This window comes from Equus quagga, chromosome 5 (genome assembly GCF_021613505.1).
Source record: "Equus quagga isolate Etosha38 chromosome 5, UCLA_HA_Equagga_1.0, whole genome shotgun sequence".
Lineage (NCBI taxonomy): Eukaryota > Metazoa > Chordata > Mammalia > Perissodactyla > Equidae > Equus > Equus quagga.
In genome coordinates, this window is record NC_060271.1 from 28,114,844 (window position 1) to 28,136,285 (window position 21,442).

At 42.0% G+C, this 21,442-nt stretch overlaps 1 protein-coding gene across 1 annotated transcript in view; it reads right to left on the reverse strand.

Moving 5' to 3' along the window:
* Nucleotides 1-20,461, reverse strand: part of STX12 (syntaxin 12) — a 34,398-nt gene extending 13,937 nt beyond the window's left edge. Inside the window, exons 1-4 of the mRNA XM_046662192.1 lie at nucleotides 20,254-20,461; nucleotides 7,922-7,991; nucleotides 6,292-6,391; nucleotides 1,739-1,876 (exon numbers count right to left, since the gene is read on the reverse strand). Of these exons, the coding sequence (XP_046518148.1) occupies nucleotides 1,739-1,876; nucleotides 6,292-6,391; nucleotides 7,922-7,991; nucleotides 20,254-20,371 (426 nt within the window). The 5' untranslated portion in view covers nucleotides 20,372-20,461. The remainder of the gene's footprint in view (nucleotides 1-1,738; nucleotides 1,877-6,291; nucleotides 6,392-7,921; nucleotides 7,992-20,253) is intronic.
* Between the last annotated feature and the right edge of the window lie 981 nt (nucleotides 20,462-21,442).

Consider the following 21,442-nt stretch of genomic DNA (forward strand, 5'->3'; position numbering starts at 1 on the left):
CTGAAACACTACCAGCCTAATGGTACAGGTACATCACCTCTTCAACTATCACCTCTGTTCTATGTCTGCTCTGCTCTCATTCTGTAACTCCAATTAAAACCATGTTAGATCCTTTCACTTCATTCTCCATTTCTCATAATCTTTCTTCCCCAATAAACTTCTTAACCCTCTCCCCTACACGCTGGATAATATCTTCTAACCTATTTTCTAGTTAAACCATCCATCCATTAAGTTTTTAATTTCCGTATTATATTTTTCAATTCTAGAAAATCTTTTGACTCTCTTCCAAAGCTTTTTGTAGTTTCCTGCTTCCTGAAGATGTTTTCAAGATTTTCTTTTCTTTCTTGAAACACAATAATAATAATATAATAATAATAATAATTCTAATATGTGAAGTCTTTGTAGGTCTATTTCACCTCACTGCTGTTTCTACTAGCTCTTGTTCAGGGTTATTTGTTTATGTACTTGGTTATTTTTAACACTGTGCTGTTTATTACAATTCAAATACTATTTGAGGGTATTCTTTCAGGACTAGGATAAAGGTGTCTAATCAGAGAGGATTTGTATTTGCTTCTGCCTGGCACCTAGGTACTCTACCAGCCCAAGACTACCTGAAGTTTGAGGCTTTTGGACCATTAAGGCAGTATGAATTCGGGCAGTAGATCTGCCTGAAGGTCACTCTGTGGTACAACGTGTTGTCTGGACTTCCCCTCCCGCCTGCCCTCCTCCACCACCGGCCCAGCTCAGTGCTAATGCAATTCTTTTGCAGTCCGCTGGAGGAAAGGAGGGCTTACCTTTGGCTCACTCATACCCTCAGGAGTCTTTTAGGGCCCAGTTTAACTTGAGGAGCACATTCTTTTAGATTCTCCACCTTGCTGGGACCTTGGGCTTTGACTTTTGTCCCCCCTCATACCATAAGGACATCAAAACTGAAGTCCAAGTTTGTCCTCAGCGAATGTACTCAGTGCAACAGCAGTGTTAGCGCTCTGCTTACCTCTATGGGCCCTCACATTCTCTTAGATTTTGACCTTAAGATTTCATCATTCTTTGATATTTTTGAGAAGTTGGGGTTTTTTTTTAATTAATTTTTTTTCCTTTTTCTCCCCGAAGTCCCCTAGTACATAGTTGTATGTATATATTTTTTTAGTTGTGGGTCCTTCTAGTTGTGGCATGTGGGATGCCACCTAAGCATGGCTTGATGAGCAGTGTCATGTCGGCGCCCAGGATCTGAACCAGTGAAACCCTGGGCTGCCGAAGCGGAGTGTGTGAACTTAACCACTCAGCCACGGGGCCAGCCCCAAGAAGCTGGGTTGTTCAAATCTAATATTTCTTAATTCTTGTCACTCCTAGAATTTGTTAATTCTGTTAATTCTTTTCAAATACTAAGTCTAGTATGTATTGTCCAAATAACCCAGCCTGTTATAGTCTAGGAAACAGATTAATTCTTTTTTCAAGTTTTTAATGTAAGACCAACATAACAATAAAAAAGAAAAAAGAAAATTACACATAATTCTACCTGTCACTTTTTTTAACCTTTGTGCATATTCTAGTCTTTGACCAAAGGCACACACATTTTTTATATAGGTTATACCAATCTGGCATTCTCACAGCAGCTAATGTCTATGTTTATTATTTGGGGGGGATAGTAAACAAAGGTTAATGGTGAAAGAGGGAAAAAACAACTTTAGGAAAGAACATCCTGAAATTTGCAAAAGTCTTCTTTCAGGAATAAACTTACAGAAAGACGAGATCCGGCTCTTGCTCTGGCAATACTCTCCTTTTCCTTTTCAGACACCCTTCTCTGCACAGCCTGGAAATTGTTTAAGGCTGCAGAGAAGTCATTCATGAGGCGTTCCTTCTGAAGTTTCTGCTGGCGCTAAGGAAATTAAACAAGAACTTGAAATTTCATATTAACCTAGATTCATTTAGTTTTAATTCGCATTAAAAGCAAAATTATACCCCCGAAAGATTTTCAACTAGGAAAATTACTATGAAATAGCCTCTCCCTTAAATTAATAAATTTGCTCTTTGCTAACTCAAATCCCTGTTATAAGCCAAGTCATAATTTTCCTTCATTCAGTCTGACAAACCTGGGCATTGGGTGTCATTTACCTTGCAGGGTAATCTCAGAGGGAACTGCAATTCAGAATTTTGGCTCCCTAGAAAATTGTAAAGCAGAATAAATATCTCTGGATTCAGACTAGATCCAAACAGAGATTTTGTGCTAAAATGTTAAAACTATATTCTTCTATACTGAGTTCACAGATGAAAACCACAGAATCATTTTCCTTTACACTGTAGTAAGGTTTAAAATCTTTGAGAACCTGAAAACTACTTTGTATAGTTACAGACTACCTTTACAAAGCTTACTGATCCTATGTCTCAAAAAACACATACTGAGAACATTTACCATGTGCTAAGAACACAGAAGTAAAAACTCACCCGAACTCAAACAGCTTGCCTTCTATTTGTAGATAAGGGATATAGACATACAAGTAACAAATCACTACAAATAACTGCTATATCCGATTATTACCATAGGAGTTCAGAGGCAGGTAGAATCAGTAAGAACTCAAGCGGTCAAAGGTCTCAAGAGGAAGTGGACACTGAAGGGAGAGTGAGGTGTGAATAAGCAGAGAGAGAGAAGGGGCAAGGCAAACCCAGGAAGAGAGCAGCATGAGCAAAGGCATGGCAGGAGAAATTTGAAGAGGATCTATAAGCAGATAGTTTGGCTGGAACCAAAGGTTTTTTCATGAGAGCAGCTAAAAGATAAAATTGGAAAGGCACAGAAGGGGCTGACCACAGCAGGTTTTAAATGCTAAGCTAAGGAGTTTGGGATTCAACCTCTAAAGCAGAAAGAGCAATGAAGATTTCTGAGCAGGAAACGTGATGGGCAAAAAATGATAACTTAGAAAAATTAGTCTGACGGCGTCTAAGATGGAGTGGGAAAAAGTAACAAGTCAAAAGGATTGCTGCAATAGTCTAGGTTTACCCTTAGGAGGATGTGGTATCAGCAACGGGAACACAAAGAAATGAATTTAAGAAAAGTTATGATGACTTAATGACCGGCTGTGGGGGAAGGGGAATAAAGCCAAGAATGACTCAAATTTCACACCTGGGAGAGTGACGGTAATAACAGCGAAAGCAAATTTAGATGGGGAACTTTTTTCATTTTTCTGGGATTTTTATTTTTATATAAACATTGTAACAATAAGGGGGAAAAAACATTCTCCAATGTCACTATCCAAAAATACTACCTTTTAAGTTTATCATAAACATTTTCCATGTCACCATACTCTTCACAGTTATGGTCTTTGTTACATAACAGTCCATCAAGTTGATCTAGTAAATTTTATGTAAACATTCCTTCTAGATTGTTCCCACTTTTTAGCTATTATGAATAAAGCTAAAGTGAGCCCTACTGTAATAGCTAATATTTATACAGTGCTTACCATGTGCAAGTACTGTTATAAATACTTTATAGAATAACTCACTCAATCCATACAATAACCTATAAATTAGGTACTATTATAGTCCCTATTTCACAGATCAGAAAACCGAGGCAAGGAGAGGTAAGTAATTAGACCAGGGTCACACAGCAACCAGCAAAGGTAGAATTTAAATCCAGGATATTTGGCTCCATAGTACATAGTTGGGTTTTTTTTAGAACTCTTTTTCTTCAGGACAAATTTGCACAAGTGGGAATAATGTCAAAAGGCACAAACTTTTCTATGACAATAAGTATTGTCAATCAGCTTAGTTAAAGGGTTTGGGTGAAACGGGAGGAATTCAGTATAAGACAACACATTAAATTTTAAATGAAGGCAGTATATTCAAGAGGAGATGTCAGAAAAGGAATTGGCAATATGGGCCAAGTACTTAGAGGCTTAGGAGCTAGGGGTGGAAAAAGATCTGGGGGACACGTTCATAAAGGTGACACGGAGCTCAAAAAGTAGATAAGACTCCTGAGGGAGAAAGCACAGAGTGAGAAAATTCCAGGGTCAATGGCAGAGCCTTGGGCATGCCCACTTCTAGGAAGACAGAGTTAGAGAAGGAGGCGGGGCCTCACCCTGGGGTCAGAGAAAATAGGCCAGAAAGGGATCACCAGAGTCGGGGGACAGAACGTAAGGGGATCATGGAAAGAAGAAGAAAGCTTTGGTGGAGACAGGATGGAAGAGGATCAAATGACTCAGAGAAGAAAAGTGAATAACAACTCAAAGAAAGGCCACTGGTTTTGGCAACTAGAAATCACTGATGCTAGTACGTAAGTACGAAAAAAATACTGAGGTAGGTTGTGTGGTTTGATGCATGGCCAGTAGCAAAATGACAGGTGATGGGGCCAAGATTAATTAGATGAAGAAAGAATTGAAAGGGAAGAGAGTATTCAACACAGTAGGAGGAGAGGAATCGAGGAATCATATTGCACCAAAGAGAGTATGTTTGTCGATCTGTTTTGTATTCTTAATGATCCACGATAATGGAAGGGAACAACAGCATGCGTAATCCCAAAATAACTTCTATTTGATTTTAGAATACATTAGATTCTTTTCTCTTTGGTAGCAGATTTAACTTTCTATTTATATTTTGCTTAGGTGACTACTTAACTCTTAAGTACATTCAATACTCTGTATCAGATGCTCAGACTCCTTTTTTATTACTACTACAACTATCTACAAATATGTATTCCCTAAGCGCCCAGCTGGGAAGAGGAAAGGCATAATTTGGGAACAACTTGGAGATATTGGATGGCAAGGAGGAACTGGTCCACCACTGAAATATCAGCACGAGTAACAACTAAAACAAACAGCGTTCATATGGATAACCAACAGTGATTACATTAAGATCATTTTTGTGTGTCAGGAAGATTCGCTCTGAGCCGAGATCTGTGCCAATCTTCCTCCACTCTGTATGTGGGATGCCTCCACAGCATGGCTGACGAGTGGAGGAGGTCCACAGCCCGGATCCCAACCAGTGAATCCAAGCCACTGAAGCAGAGCACGAAGAACTTTAACCACTCAACCATGGGGCTCCCCCACATTACAATGACTTTTTATTGTGACTACTTTATAGCAGGAGGACAAAGCATCTAGTCTTGGTTCCTCTCTTTTGTGCAAGGGGGAGCCAAAACTCCAAAGACTGAACATATAGTACCTCGTTAAACAGCTTGCCTGGGGTGGTTAAACTAGCGATTTTCAAACTTTTTTGATGGAGACACACAGTAAGAATGTGACATCTTGAACTAGGACCATATACACACATATGTATGAAGCAAAAGTTTCATGTATCCACATTCACCCTTATCACAGGGTACCCACTCTGACATTTCTATTTTATTTCATTTTTTTTTAATGATGATCACAACACACTAAAATTATTTTATGTTCCAATAGCCACAACTCACAGAGGACCCAGGAGAGGGAAGTTGTAGGCTTCATCTTTAGAGCCATCAGAGATAGGACAGCATCATTTAAAAAGTTCAATAATAAAAAGCAATATTAGTGCCCCCCCCCCCCCCCCCCCCCCCCCCATGAATGGTATAGAAGCTAAAAGCAAAATGGAACCACAATAGGCTAAGGTTGATGAAGAAGGTTTTTCCTGCTGGAAGAGAGAGGATCTGAGGTAGACCATGAACGATAGGTAAGAGTCACGCCACAATGGAGGGGGCACATCTGACTTCAGGAATGTGTGAAGAAAAGGCACGGCATGTCAAGGGAACAACGAATGCCAACGAGAACTGTGTGTTTTTAAAGGATTTAAAAGGCCACTGAATCAAATGACCTGAAAAGAGAAACCATTTTCCCTGAGCATTTCCTCAACCCGAGACCCATGAATGACTCAGGACGGGACACGAAAGTGAGTGTAAGATATGAAAGAGAGAAATTTGATTGAAATGTATAGATGCTAGATACAAAACAAACTAGGATCAAGCCTGAAAACATTAAGCTGCTAGCCAAACCCCAAGGAGATGCAAGCACTGAGATTCTCCTTCAGTTAAGCCCATTTTATTAACACAGTAATACGTAACTACTAAGAATAGCAGCGGTCATCACATAAATCGAGTACCTACTAAATGCCAGGACCTTGCAAGAACTGGTGCCTACATTCTTTCTACGCTCACAACAGCCACATACCCCCATTTTACCCAGGAGGAAGATGAGGTTTAGAGGAGGTCTACCTAGCACCAAAGGCCAAGTTATTTTTGTTTCACATGCTGCCTTTCCATGAAAAGAAAGTCCTGTCCTACTAAAAAAAAAAAACAACCAAAAGAAAAAACCCCCAGAAAATACCAACCTGTTCTGAAGTAGACAGGGGGAGGGGCAAGGACCCTAATTCCTTCAGTAATTCATTTGTCTCCTTGGCAAGCTGATTTGTGGAGTGTTGTAACTGCTGCCTAAGAGAGAAAAGACATGTTTCAGGAGATTCTCACTTCTTGAGTGAGGGCTGTTAGTTAGCATCGGTTTGTTCCCAGAGTGTCTCACTTAGTATCTCTCAGAGCATCTCACAATGTGGGGAATGAAAGGGCACTGGAGGAAATGGGTTCCCAGACGCCCAGGTTCAGAAGAAAACTCCAGAAATACTACTAGTCAAACCCACTTCAAGCCTCCTTCGTGTTACTGAGTTGAAAGAACCTACTTCAATGAAACCTGCTGATCAGATTTTAACCCTTTGGGGAGAAATGAAAAGCATATCAGCAGTTCTGATAGAAAAGAAAAGAGCAACTGCCCCCACACCTAAATCTAATCGTTCTTACGCATTGAATTCTCACAAAACTCGCACACTGAATTGCCCAGGGGTTCTGCGTGGTTCCTGTCTGTCACAGTCCACTGACCAGCGATGGAAGCCAGGCCCCGGTGGCTGGATGAAAGGGGTGCTAAAAGCACAGCTTCCACCCCAGGGAACAACTCCAAAGATCTACTCCCACGTTCTTGCTTAAAGCTGCTGCTTTCTCAGCTTTATTCTTGGCTCCCTACTTGTCCTTTATGCCTGACTTTCTGGCTCTTCCTTCCAAAACAAAGAACTTTTATACTGTGTAAAAATACATAAGGAGTAGAGCGGGAAGGAAATTAAAGAGGGAAGAATATGTAATATATCAAATGGGATTGGAAAGTAGTGGAAACACTTTCAGTCATGGTTTCCTCTCCTAACTGGCCATTTCTACAAAGGTTTTAAGGGAGGACAGAGAAACCACACTACTAATTATTAATGTTTTTCACTGCAAAGGGGCCTCCAAGATAAAAAACAAGGGAGTCAAAAACAAGAGGGCGTCAATCAGGAGCCTGAACATCCCGGTCAGTACCAACATGTCCAGAGGAATTTCACATCTCCCTGGAAAAAGCTCAAAGTAGTAAGTCGATCTCTCACTTCACAACGTCTAGGACAGGAAACAAAGAATACTGTTCAGTATATTTTAAAGACGAAGAACAGAACTTCTAAAAGCAGAAATGGAGTCAAGGAGGTATGTGATAAAAAGAATCACGAGTCCCCGTGACCAGTCCACTGCTCTCTCCTGCAGACTCCCCTTGGGTCATTCTGAATGAATTTTTCTCATATTATACAGAGTTGGAAATCCAACTAGAATAGATTAGCTCAGATCATCAGGAGTACTGTGCCAACAAGGAGGCTCATTTATGTAGAATATAGTTTAAGAGTGGCAGGGGTCCCCTCTCTACTTCCCTAAGTTGTTCTGCTAAACTGCCCAAAGGAAGAAAAACCAGAGTTCAAGGACTTTAAGAGGCAGGGGAGATCACAACCCATTAATGTATTCTGTTGCTCCTCTCCTAGATCCAGCTATTACCTCATGTCCCACTGTCTCTCGTTCCGACTTCACTGGCCTGAAACCTAAGCCGCCACGCAGCAAGGACGTTAGGTGTGTCCTCAAAGGGCCCTCAGAGAAACCCAGCCTTGCCAGGAAGCTACTCACAGGTTTTCCTGCAGCTTGCTTGAGTCCTGCTTAGTTCCTAGTTGGCTCATCAAATTCTTTATCTGAGCAGCTGGGGAGAAGGGGGAAAAAAGGATTCATTTAAAAGGAAAATACATTCAACATGAGCACTCTCCTCAGATCACTGATTTCTCTCCACATCTGGAATAAGTACATGCACCTAACAGAAAAGCTTGCTATAATCAAAACCTTGGCATTTACATTCTACTAAAACTAATGATGAAGTTCGCCTTTCTCCTGTGGAGTAACTATGTCACTAAACAGAAGGTGGTGGTTTTGTTCATCACCCCCAAAGAACTTCCAAATTTTTCCAGACTTCCCATGGCAGTGAATAAAAACTCCATCACCTTTGGAAGGGTGTTGATACCAAATATCAATTTGCAACAATAAAAGTTTATAAATCCACTAATACACGATCATTTGTCAATAGCAAACACTTTTGGAAAGACAATGTATATTTATCATTAATAACAAGTTACAACTGATGGAGCACCTCTACGTGCCAGGCACTATATTAGGAGCTTTTTATACACTATCTTATCACTTTTCACGGCAACCATCTGAAGCAGAAATAGCTTCATTTTGCGGGTGAGGAAATACGTTTAGGGAAGTATCTTATATAAGGGTACACAATTAATAAGCAGCAGGGCAAAAATTCAGTCTCAGGTACATCCGACTCCAATGCCTGTGTTCTTTCAATGATGCTATCTATAGTCAAATATACGGTTTTGTTCAGCTAATTCTACCTTTTCCTAGATATTTTGCTAAGACTAGAACGGTCGTGTTTGACTCCTGGATGTTCAAGCCCCTAGCCCTGGACTAGGAAAGCAGAGATCCAGAGGAACTGATTATCTATCAGTAAGGAGGCACACTCTAACACCAGCCTGCCTGGGGATCTGAGCACCCCTGTCCCTCACTGATTCTGCAACAGGGATACAGCCCTAGATTTCTTCAGTGTCCCACCTTCTCTTTGCTTTTTCTGGTTGGCCAGGAGGTTGAGGAAGAATCGTTCATTCGTTCATTCACTCACCATTCACTTGTAGAGGATGGAATTTTGTTGCTTTTTAAGAGCATTCACTGTCTTCTATTACAAGTAACTGGAGTACAGAACACAATAATAGAGTATTCTTTGCCCAGCGGAAACACAGTTATCTTCAAGTTTCACTAGAACTTCAAGAGATAATATATATGGGCCCCTCCAGCCAAAAGACAGCCTCCTTTGTAAGGGCCTTTCCTATCCTCTCAGGATAACGCCGAAGTTTCACTTGTGAAAGATCAAACTACTATTTAACTGGCTTAGTGGAGGAAGATGAGGAAACCAAGGTATATCATTCGTATACGTTGTAGGGACAACATATGCATACAGTTCTTCCATCTCCAATGAGAAAGAACTCTTCAGAATTTTGAATTCTAAAATTTAATTGTTCCTTATGATAGAGTCCTCTTCAGAATGACAAAATTTTGGGGTCACAGTAATAATCTTGCCCCCAATTTGGTCACCAAGAATGGTAAAAAGGCAAGCTAAAAGTTATTAAGTACCATTTACCTTACGAAAACGCTGATGTGCTAATAGCCTCTAAGTCTGAACAGAAACAACGATTAGGCAAAATCTTCTTACTGACTGCCGGGCTACACCGCCCCTCAGTTGAGACTGAGCAACATAGTCCTCGGCAGTACGCACAAGTTACTTCTCCCTAGCCAAAAATCACTGTATCAAGGTTGTTACAAAGCAAAACCTTCCGAAGTCAAGAATATATAGATTATAAGAAAATTATGATTTTCTTATTTTGAGACATTGTTTTTCTAGCAAAAATGTAACTCCCATTTTATAATGGAAATACAGGATTCAATTGATTAAAAATTTGCCTTTTGACAAAGCTCCCTAAAATATATCTATTCTATTAGGTGAGAGTTACTTTTAGCTTCCTGGTTCCACAGGAAAATGTAAGCACTATTAATTACTGTATTGTGCTAAGAGAGAATTATATAAGATATAAATAACCATTTTTCATCACTAATGTGGGATTTCCTTCTTATCTAAGTCAAGTGGGAATCAGGATACACTAAGCTATCAACTGGCTAGCCATACAAATAATTTATGAAAGAGGGCAGACATTAGTATTTACTGAGCATTTACCATGTGCCAGACACTGGGCTATGGACTTGACGTGGTTTAATAAAAAATACAGTTGGTCTTTGTCCCCAGTTCCTGGCACAAGCTCCTAAAACTCTTGGAATTTCCTGAGTGATAGGAGCATCTTTCATTATTCATAAAGAGCCCCCTTTCAGCACATGGAGTTTATCCTCACGAGGTGACTTAAGGCGGGGCTCCTAGATAGCCTTAGATTGGGTGGGGCTGGTCACCAGAAAGACCAAGTGATTAGAAGGTTGGAACTCTCAGCCCCACCCCCAACCTCCTGGAAGGGGAACGGGGGCAGAGGAGACGCAGACTAAGGTCTATAGGAACTCTTCAGCTGGATTCGATGAGCTTCCAGGTTGGTGAGCGCGTGGAGAGATGCAGGCAGAAAGTCGAGCCCAGAGGTGGCACGGAAGCTCCAAGCTCCTTCCTCTACACCTTGCCCTAGGCATCTCTTCCATCTGGCTGTTCCTGAATTATATCCTTTTATAATAAACTGGTAACCTAGCAAGTAATGTTTTCCTGAGTTCTGTGAGCCACTCTAGCAATCAATCGAACCTGAGAAAGGGGTTATAGGAATCTCCACTTCTGACTTGGAATTGGCATGGGGGGCAGTCTTGTGAGACTGAGCCCTTAACCTGTGGGATCTGGTGCCAACTCCAGGTAGACAGCGTCAGAATTGAGTTAAATTGTAGGACACCCAACTGGTGTCTGGAGAATCTGAGAATTGCTTGGTGTGTGGAAAACCCACACATCTGGTGTCAGAAGTAAAGTATTGAGAGTAGAGGAAACATGCAAGGAATGCTTTCCCTTTACACTTGATAAGCGTTATTTGATCCAACAACCCTTTAAATAAGCATTAATATCTTAATATTACAGATGGGCACGCCAAGGCTCACGAGAGTTACAGAACTCATTTGTTCAGAGTACCTACTCTACAGTGTTCTATGCTCTGGAAAACATTTGCTTTCAAGAAGCTGACATTTTAAGGAAAAGAGATAGACAATAGGATATATCAGGTGGTGATAAGTACTATAAAGAAAAATAAACTCAAGTAAGGGCTGGAATGAAGGGCTGGGCAGAGGGTACTAGTTTATATAGGGTGGTACTAGTTTATATAAGGTGACACTGAGCAGAAATCTTAAAGGAAGTCAAGTGTCCAGCCATGCAAATATCTGGACAAGAAGCTTTCTAGCAGAGAGAGTACAGTATTAAGTGTAGTCACGTGCCACACAATGATGTTTCAGTCACGGACAGACCGCATATAAGATGGCGGTCCCATAAGATTAGCACCATACGGCCTAGGTGTGTAGTAGGCTATACCATGTAGGTTTGCGTAAGTGCATTCTGGGATGTCCACACAATGATGAAATCACCTAACAACGCATATCTCAGAACCTATGCCCATGGTTAAGTGACACTTGACTGTACGAAGTCCCCAAGGAAACAGCACTTTGTGCGTTGGAGGAACAGAGAGGAGGCCAGTGTGACTAGAGTAGAGCGAACAATAGATAAGAGAGGAGGCCAAAGAGCCAGAGGGGAGCCAGAGCGTACAGGACCTTGTAAACTAGTGCAAGGACTTTGGATTTTAGCCACGGATGGGTTTTGAGCAGAGTCATAACAACCAGAATTCAAACCCAGGGCTAATTCCAGTGGCTATATTCTTCGTGCCACATTATGTTCTCTCAAAAGGCTGACACTTAAAGGAAAAAGACTATAATGACACAGGGCAGGCCTCCAATTCCCAGTGTTCCACTCAGCCCCACCCTGCGTATCTGATCCCTAACTTAACAGCTCTCTGCTCCAGATAGGCTGACGTCCTTGCTCCAACCTGCTCCCTTCCCCAACTCCCTCCCACCTTTGGGAATATTCCTGTGTCCTCACCAGAGTCCAGCAGAGTGTCAGGCATCCAGTGGGGACATAAGTAATTGCTGATTAATTGAGTTAGCCTCCCTTTTATATCATGACACTTTCTTTAAGGCAGAAGATACTAATGAAGATGAGCTAGCAATAATGAGACCTGAAATCTAAGCCATCTTGACCACTAACTAGATGTATGGCACCAGGCAAGTCATTTTATGCTGCTGGGTCTTTTTTCACCAACTGTATATGATATTCAGGTTTAACTAACATATATTGAATACTTACTATTTGTCATACTACCTACTATTTGTGTGTGGGGAGGTTTTTTTTCCTCATTAAATCTTTACAACTATGTGAGGACTAAATGATCTCTCAGTACTCCCACTACTGCTCAACGTTAAAATTCACTAATAATGAGGAAGCTCTAGTCCCAGAATGATGCTGTGTAACCAAGGAGTGCTTTTGCAAGCCAGAGCTTGGCTTAGAGAGGCTCCACCTGTGAACAAATGGGACTGGAATGACTATACGCCTCTGGAGGGCAGGGACCACATTCTACTCATTTCTGTATTTGCATAGCCATATATGCACACACCCCTGCAGAAAACAGTTGATTGAATATATGATGACACACGAAGGTAGATTTTACAAAAAGTTCAAGGAAACAGATCTCATCTTATTGACTGTCTTTAAAAAGCAGAGCACTCTCCTTAGAAACTCTAGAGACATGTCAAAGTATCAAGTTATTAATCCTCTATCAAAACTTATTAAATATCCCAGAGAGCAATGGGGATTTTAGAGAATATGGAAAAATCAATTAAAAACCAGCTGTTCTTTGTGTATTCTCAGCTGAGAACTTTTTTTCATCCAGACTTTTTTGACTTATTTTGTTTGTTGAGATTACCTGAACTGGCAGGGGTTGGGGGGTGAGGGAAGCACAGGGCAGGGGACTTCACTGGATCATTTGCTAGCTAAGCACCAGAATTAATCCAAGCCTCCATCAACTCTTTCTGAACATTAAGATATCTTCCTAAAAGTTTCTAGTAAGACTCAGGCATCAGATACCCAAAACTCAAATCATGAGAACAGAAGTGTCTTAGTTTACTGGAACCCAAATAAGCAGAATTTTTCATATTCTGCCCTCCATAATCACCAACATTAGGGATTTATTCAGAAACAGTGACTTGGGGCTGGCCCGGTGGCACAGAGATTAAGTTCACCTGCTCTGCTTTGGCAGCCCGGGCTTCACAGGTTCGCATCCTGGGCACGGACATTCACACTGCTCAACAAGCCATGCTGTGGCAGTGTCCCACATATAAAATAGAGGAAGGCTGGCACAGATGTTAGCTCAGTGACAATCTTCCTAAAGCAAAAAGAGGAGGATTGGCAACAGACATTAGCTCAGGGCCAATCCTCCTCACCACCCCGCCCCAAAAAAAAGCCAGATAAGAAAAGAAACAGTGACTTGATGACCCACCTAATTTACACCTAAGGACTGTATCCCTTAATAAACCTAAAGCCCAAAAAGAAATAGAATGTTTACATATACACTTATTTTCACTTGAGTGGACTTAAAATGTCAAAAAGTAAACTGTTACTTTTTGGAAAGATTTTTATCAAAATAGGTTGAATCTAGAAGGGTTTTCTGGTCAACTTGGTTAATGAGAAAATTCTTTTCCAGTCATTCTAGTAAATAAAAGTTTTAGATTGATTTGTTACAACATTTTGGATGAAAATAATTTGGTATCTTCCATAAAATGCTACATAATCCTGGAAACCAGATGACTAGGCCAAACATAAAGACAAATCCTTGAGTTTCATGTAAGCAATTTTGTTATTTTTAAAACTAGGCCTCGGGGGCCGGCCCCATGGCACAGCAGTTAAGTGCGCACATTCGGCTTCGATGGCCCGGGGTTCACTAGTTTGGATCCCGGGTGCGGACATGGCACTGCTTGGCAAGCCATGCTGTGGCAGGCATCCCACACATAAAGTAGAGGAAGATCGGTACGGATGTTAGCTCAGGGCCAGTCTTCCTCAGCAAAAAGAGGAGGATTGGCAGCGGATGTTAGCTCAGGGCTCATCTTCTTCAAAAACAAACCCCAAAAAAACTAGGCCTCAGTTTCTCCTATCCCCAACCTCTCATTTTTAAAAGCACATCCTGGTTAAAACTTTTAAAAGACTACAAAGCAAATAAATGTATTGTACAGTACAGCTACTGTCCACACTAGGAACTACTCTAAATTGTACTCTTTCTGTGCTTTTAGCTGACACCAGCTTTAGGCAGAATCTGAATCTCCAAATGAACCTTTATCCAAACCAAAGTCTAGTCCTATCGAAGGCAACTACCACCACAGGTGGGAAAAACGTTTCTCTTCATTTGACAAACTCGAATGCCCTAATTCAGTACTTTTAAAAAACCAAATATAAAGTCAACAAAAAAACATTATTTACACCAAATTAGAAAATGACAGCCAATGTGGCAATATGACAATGAAATCATTTCATTTGTCTTACTCTGAAAATTAGGTTGACACTCTGTTTTTATACAGCTACAATGAAAATGCCCTGACTTTTAAAAAGTAGCTACTGTATAACAACAGTAGAGCTCTAAGCTGAAGATGAGTACTAAATATCAAAGGTACAACGTTCCATTCACCATACCAGGGACAGAACACGAAAGGTTAAGAGCACACTCTGAATTAAGACTGCCTATGTGTTACTCCTGGTTCCACCACTTCCTAGCTTCTCTGGGCCTCAATTTCCTCACCTAAAAAAATAAGAATAACAAGAAAACTCTCATATGGTTGTTGTGAGGGTAAAATGAGACAATACGAAGCTAAATTTAGAACAGTGTCTGTCACTCAATTAAGGATAGCTATCATTATCAAACTTAAGACCAAGAAAAATGTACTTAGCAATGATAAAATCAATTAAGTACATATTGAATGCCAACTACATATTCATCGCTGTGCCAGGCACGGTAGCTACAGAGAAATGTACACTGCATGGTTGTACACTTCTCTATCCCCACAAAACCAACAGTGATCTCTCTAGTTAGAACGACAAGGTCAAGAGGCATAAATCAATTAAAGAATACAGAATATAAGTGCTAAACTGTGAAAGGAAATTGCTTGCAAATTCAAAGAAAAAACCCCAAAATGATACCTAACATTTCTTAAACACTTACTGTGTTGCAGGCACTGTTCTAAGCACTTTACATAAATTACCTCATTTAATCCTCACAATCCTATAAAGTAGATATTATTATTAACTCCATTTCATAGATGAGGAAATTGAGAAAGAGAGAGGTTAAAGCGATGTGTTTACACAGCTAGAAAGAAGCAGATCTAGGATTCAAACCCAGGCAGTCTGACTCCTGAGTCTGCTCACCTAACTACTAAACTATAGTCGGGTAGAGGACTCAACCAGAACTATCACCATTTACTGAACGCCTACTACGTGCCAGGCACTAAATGAGGCACTCTCAAACATCCCATTTTAACAACGCCATTCATTTTACAGATGGGGTAACAGACAAAAAGAGGAAACAACCTGCCCAAGGGTAACAGTACACAGAGGAGCAGAGACTAAGTCACAGATCTGCTGACCCTAAAGCCCATGCTCTTCTGACTTCACTCTCTTTTTTGTTGAGGAAGATTAGCCCTGAGCTAACATCTGCTGCCAATCCTTCTCTTTTTGCTGAGGAAGACAGGCCCTGAGCCAACATCCATGCCCATCTTCCTCTACTTTATACGTGGGACACCTACCACAGCATGGCTTGCCAAGCAGTGCCATGTCTGCACCCCAGATCCGAACCAGCGAACCCTGGGCCGCCAAAGCAGAACGTGCAAACTTAACCACTGCGCCACCTGGCCGGCCCCCTCACTCTCTTTCAAAAGCAAAGAAAGGCTTAGTTATGAGGGGCAGGTTTTAAACACAACTCAAAGGATTTGTATAATTCAGATGGCTAGGGAGGAAAGATATTACAGAAAGAAGGAACAGAATGAGCAAAAACCAGTGTTTAGGGATGTTAAGAAAAACAGCCTGCCTGTAGCAAAGGGTGAAGAAAAGTTGAAAATATGGCTAATTTGGGTTAAGATGATAGAGAGTAAAGCAAGGTGGAATGTTAAGATCGGATGCAGTAGACACCAGAGAGCCACCGTACAATGAAAACAGGATTTTAGACATACTGCTGATAAGATTATCAGAATGAACCAGAATGGGAAGAGAGACACTGAGAGTATGCTGCTGGAGTAGAGATATTGAGATCATGAAGACTTAAGAGGGTGGCAATGAAATAAAAACCAAGTGGCAAATAGGAAAATAACTTTGAAAGAACACCACACAGGATTTCATGATAAGCCGTTTTAAAAGTCCAACTGCTTTTTATTTTTTTAGTAAACAAAATCATATCAATAAAGTAGCAACGTTAAAGAACAGAAATGCTGTTCCTTAATCTCTTTAGAGATAACTTGGAGGCTATTAGCTGTTTTCCTATATCTGCCTCAGCAATACTTGCCCAGAACCTTCATTTGACCATAGGCAGAGTCAAGCATTTTTCCTCTGCACCCCACTCATACTGATAACAACCCTCGGTACAGGCAGTCATCCCTAGCTGTACCTGTAACAACCCACGCAGTGGCCTGGGTATTTCAGGCTAATAGGCTCAGGAATTCCAAACCTACGTCTGTGGCTGAACAGTTGAGAAAAGAGAATAAGTATTGTCTCAAACTTTCAACGGGTACAGGTCCTTGCAGGGCTATATGAATGTGAGTACATGTCTGTGAGCTCACATTCAGAGGATATACTTAGGTATGCCGGCCATGTCTTAGAGAGGTTTGGGGGAAGGCACTAGCCTGATAACTGGGTAGAAGCAATGTCACCCTACCAATGTCACATTCCCAATTCCTTGCCAAACAACCCCAAGGGAAGAATTCCAACTCATACTACCTAGGGTCATAAGATGTGATAGGTACCACATAGTACCAGGAGAATGAGGCAGGAAGAGTTCCAAGATGGTAGAAAATGGTAGTTGGTAGAGTCAAATCTACCAAAAACAATTTATTAAGCATCAAGACCCTATGTGATATGATCCCTGGCTACCTCCCTGACCTCTTTTCCGACTATGCTTCCCTTCTCTAACTGCAGTCCAGCCGCACTAGCCTCCTTGCTATTCTCTAAACACACCAAGGCCTTTGCTCTTGCTATTCCCTCTGCCTAGAACACCTTCTCCCAGCTACTCACATGGCTCTCTCTCACACTTCATTCCGGTGTGTCTACTCAAATGTCATCTCCTCTGAGAGGCCTTCCTTGACCAACTTATCTAAAATAGCACACTCACCCTCTTTCTTTCCGCACTCTTTGTCCCCTTACCCTGCTTGATTTTTCTTTTTTTTTTGAGGAAGATTAGCCCTGAGCTAACTACTGCCAATCCTCCTCTTTTTGCTGAGGAAGACTGGCCCTGAGCTAACATCCGTGCCCATCTTCCTCTACTCTATATGTGGGACGCCTACCACAGCATGGCTTTTTGCCAAGCGGTGCCATGTCCACACCCGGGATCTGAACTGGCGAACCCCAGGCCACCGAGAAGCAGAATGTGTGAACTTAACCGCAGGGCCATGAGGCCAGCCCCTAGCTTGATTTTTCTTCACAGCACTTATTATTATTTGACGTTATTCATATACGTGTATGTATGCATATGTGTGTATATGTATATACACACACACACTATCAGGGCGGGGATTTTGTCTGTCTTGTTCATCCCTCCATCCCCAGCACACAGCAGGTGCTTAAAGAATATCTGTTGAACAGTGAATGCCTGAATCTATCATATACTTGGCACTGAGAGAAGCACTAGAAATATAAAGAGGAATAAGTCATGCCCCATGCTTCAAAGGAGCTACCAATCTAGCAGGGGAGGTAGACACATCGCAAGAAGAAAAAGTTCCACAGCCTCAGGTATTCTCCAGAGTTTCCTACGGAGAGTAAAAAAAAAGCCAGTCACTTGTAACTTGAAGTGTTAACTGTTACAAAACTCTAATATTAATTAAAAATTATAAAAAAGGCTAACTGCTGGTCATAAGAGGTAGACCTGGTTTCAAATTCAGGTATTGCCCTTTGGTAGCTGGGTAATTATTTAAGCTTTCTCAGTCTGTTTCCTAACCCATAAAATGGAAATAACATAGGTAAGTATTTCACAGGGTTGCTATAAAATTAAATAAGATAATGCAAGCAAAGTACTTTTCACACTGCCTGGCACACAGTATGTACCCAAACTTTAGCTGTTAATGTTATTAATGGTTGACTCCAATGGTCCCTTGAGCCCAATGCCCAATCAACAACTAAATCTTATCAATTCTATCACCAAAGAAACCTCTCCTATGCCACCTTCCTTTTAATTTTCACAGTCCCTAGCTGGTGTCTCTGATTCCAGTCTCTCCCTTCCAATTCAATTTACATATTCCTAAAGAATTCAAACCAAACTCCCTTAGTTTAGCACTTAAAGCCCTTCATGTTTGGGCCCCCACTTACCTTCCCAAACCTATTTTCCACTACTTTCTGGAGTCAACCACTCTAGACAAATTAAATCACTCTACCTTTCTATACTCACCCCCATGCCTTCCCATTACCATACCCTGTTCATTTTATTCCCTCTTGGAACGCTCTTCCATTCTTTACCATCTGAAGTTCAAATTCTTTCCACCATCTTTCCAGACGTAGCTCAAATGCCATAATGCCTTCTCTGATCCCTCTCAACTGAAAATAGTCTCTCTTTCCCCTGAATACCCACATAATGTCATTTACACCTTGTCTAGATAGCATGATCCCTTTCAACTTTATATTTCAGTTCAAATATGAATATATGAGAGAAACCATGCCAGTTCCTATACATACTACATAGTCTGATACTCAAACATATGTTGAATGACTGCACAAATAGACATTAAAATTAGACACAGCCTCAACAAGAAACTTTCAGCCTTTAACCAGAATTTTCCCATCTAACCGGTACTACAGTTCCCTCATAACAGGAAACTGGAACACACAGTACTATACTTTCTAGCCAGTGGTGATATTAATTTTTTAAAAATTTCTGGATTTAACAGGCTACATATTCTTCTTTCCACTTGCAAATCACCCAGTCTCAACCCCTTCCCATCAGAAACTTCCCACCTCTCAAATTCTACATTACATATTTAAATTTAAAAGCAAAGTGACAGACTGTTCTTTAAAATCTAAAAAGTAACTGTCATTCAGGACCAACTAGTTCTATTAACAGAACACAACCACGCTCAGAAAAGCACAATAATAAACAACGATGACAATCATCATTCTCTCCAAGTAAAGTTGCTGCTGCTGACTCCTGTTTATAAGCCTCTGTGCTGACTTCCAGGCACGAGAAACAGCCTATATTTGACTCATTCAGCCGCAGTCTCACTCAAACCCCAATGGTGGGGATGGAGTTTTAAGACAAGCAATGACATTCTAAAATCTACCTGTGACTCGACCGGGTCTTACTTGCTGTGTGACTGTGGCCAAGACCCTGAGCCTCTCTACGTATCACATCAGACTTGCTCAAAAGAGTAGCTAAACAGGGAAGGAAAACAAAAGCCTCATCAGCTTGAAATCCAAAAACATATGCAAATCTTTTGCTACAAGAGACACAATAATGTAAATTGAAATGTGTTGGGTGAATTCTCTTTATTAAAACAGAAGTCATCTCACCCCTCACATACCATTCATTGTATCTGATTTACAATTTCATTACAGGAAGAACTGTGTATTAATTCACCATAACACAGGCACTCTCCACTTCTTTTAATTGAAAGCTGCTGATCTCCAAGAAGCCAGAAGCTCAGCAGAATGTAAAGCTAAAGTCTAAACCAGTAAACAACTCCCAATCCAAACTGGCCAAAGAGGATAGAGAGGTGGGTGGGGGGAAGGCAGATGACAGGAAAAACTCGGCTGACCACTGCGCCAACTCAACACACTCACTGCTCTCGAGGTGACACACACACCCCTTCCCACCCTGGGGCTGTCAGGTCTGCCGTTTTGGCCCCAACATCACGAGGGCAGAACTCCTGGGGAAAAACTCGAGCTTCAGCTAGGGCTCTGGACCCTTGGGGAGCCCGGGCCTGACAGACACGGGGATGACAGCCCGCCGCCCCCAGAGTGGAGAGCCCGACACGGCGTCAAGGGTGGCCTTGGCCGTAGCCCGGGCCGGGCTCCGCGTCCCGACAGCCACACCCAGGCCTGCCCCCCGGACGGCGCCTGCCCCCCGGACGGCGCCCGCCCCCCAGCCCGGTCCCCGGCTCACTGGCTTGGCTGATCCGCTGGATGTTGCCACTGCACGTCTGGATGATGCTGTTGAAGTCCCGGAGGTGGGGCCCCGAGGGCCCTGGGTTCCGATACATGTCTAAGGGACCGTAGGACATGACGAGGAGCTGAGACCGACTCGCCCTGCACCGCGCTCCTACCGGAAGCAGCTGCCAGACGGTACCCGCAGACTGACAGGAGAACCAGGAAGAAAAAGGGCTGGGAAGAGGCTGAGGCTGCGTGCGCACTAGCCCCGCCCCCACGCAGCGCGCGCCCCGCCCCGCCCCTCCGCTGCGCAGGCTCCGCGGGCAGTGGCGCAGGGGACCGTAGCTTAGAGACTGGGCGTCCCGGAGCTTGGGTTTGAGGGGCGGGGCGATGATGTCAGAGGGTTGGGGCTCGGATTAGATGAGTTGCGGTGGCGGTGTTCTTTCTCGCCAGGGCGCGGTGACAGGAGGCAGGAATTTTCGATTAGCATAAAATTGGACCAGATGATCTCAGCCCTAACATCCTATTCTGTTCTATTCTGAGAATTCAGGCCCAAATATGGGAGAATTTGACAACCTTGAAACTCAAATCCGTAACCAGACTCCTGAAATTTCTCACTCTACTTCCATCCTCTAGGGCTTTGATAGTATTTGCGGAGACTTTTCTGGCTTACAAACCTTTCATTTTTCCCTGCACTCGTCTTCTAATCTAAACAATAAAATATTAATAGGGGCTGGCCTGGTGGTGTATTGGTTAAGGTTGCGCGCTCAGCTTTGCCTCTGGATCCCTGACGTGGACATACGAACCGCTCATCAAGCTATGCTGTGGCAGCGTCCCGGATACAAAGTGGACGAAGATTGGCAACAGATGTTAGCTCAGGGCCAGTCTTCCTCACCAATAATAATAATAATAATAATAATAATAATAATAAATTATTGAGCAAGTGCTATGTGTGAATCCTCACTGCAGTTCACTTGTTCATAAGCTCCTTCACAGCAAGGGAGGATGTTCCAACTATACCTTTACCTTCAGAATAAATAATGCACAATGGATTTTTTAAATGTGGAAGTAACTCGACAAAGTACCCGTTATTATTTTCCCTTTTAAAACTGAGAAAATTAAGACCGCAGAGGTTAATTTGCTTTTCTGAGATTTGACTACAAAACCCAAACACTAAGCTAAATCCATGATCATCTCGTTACTTC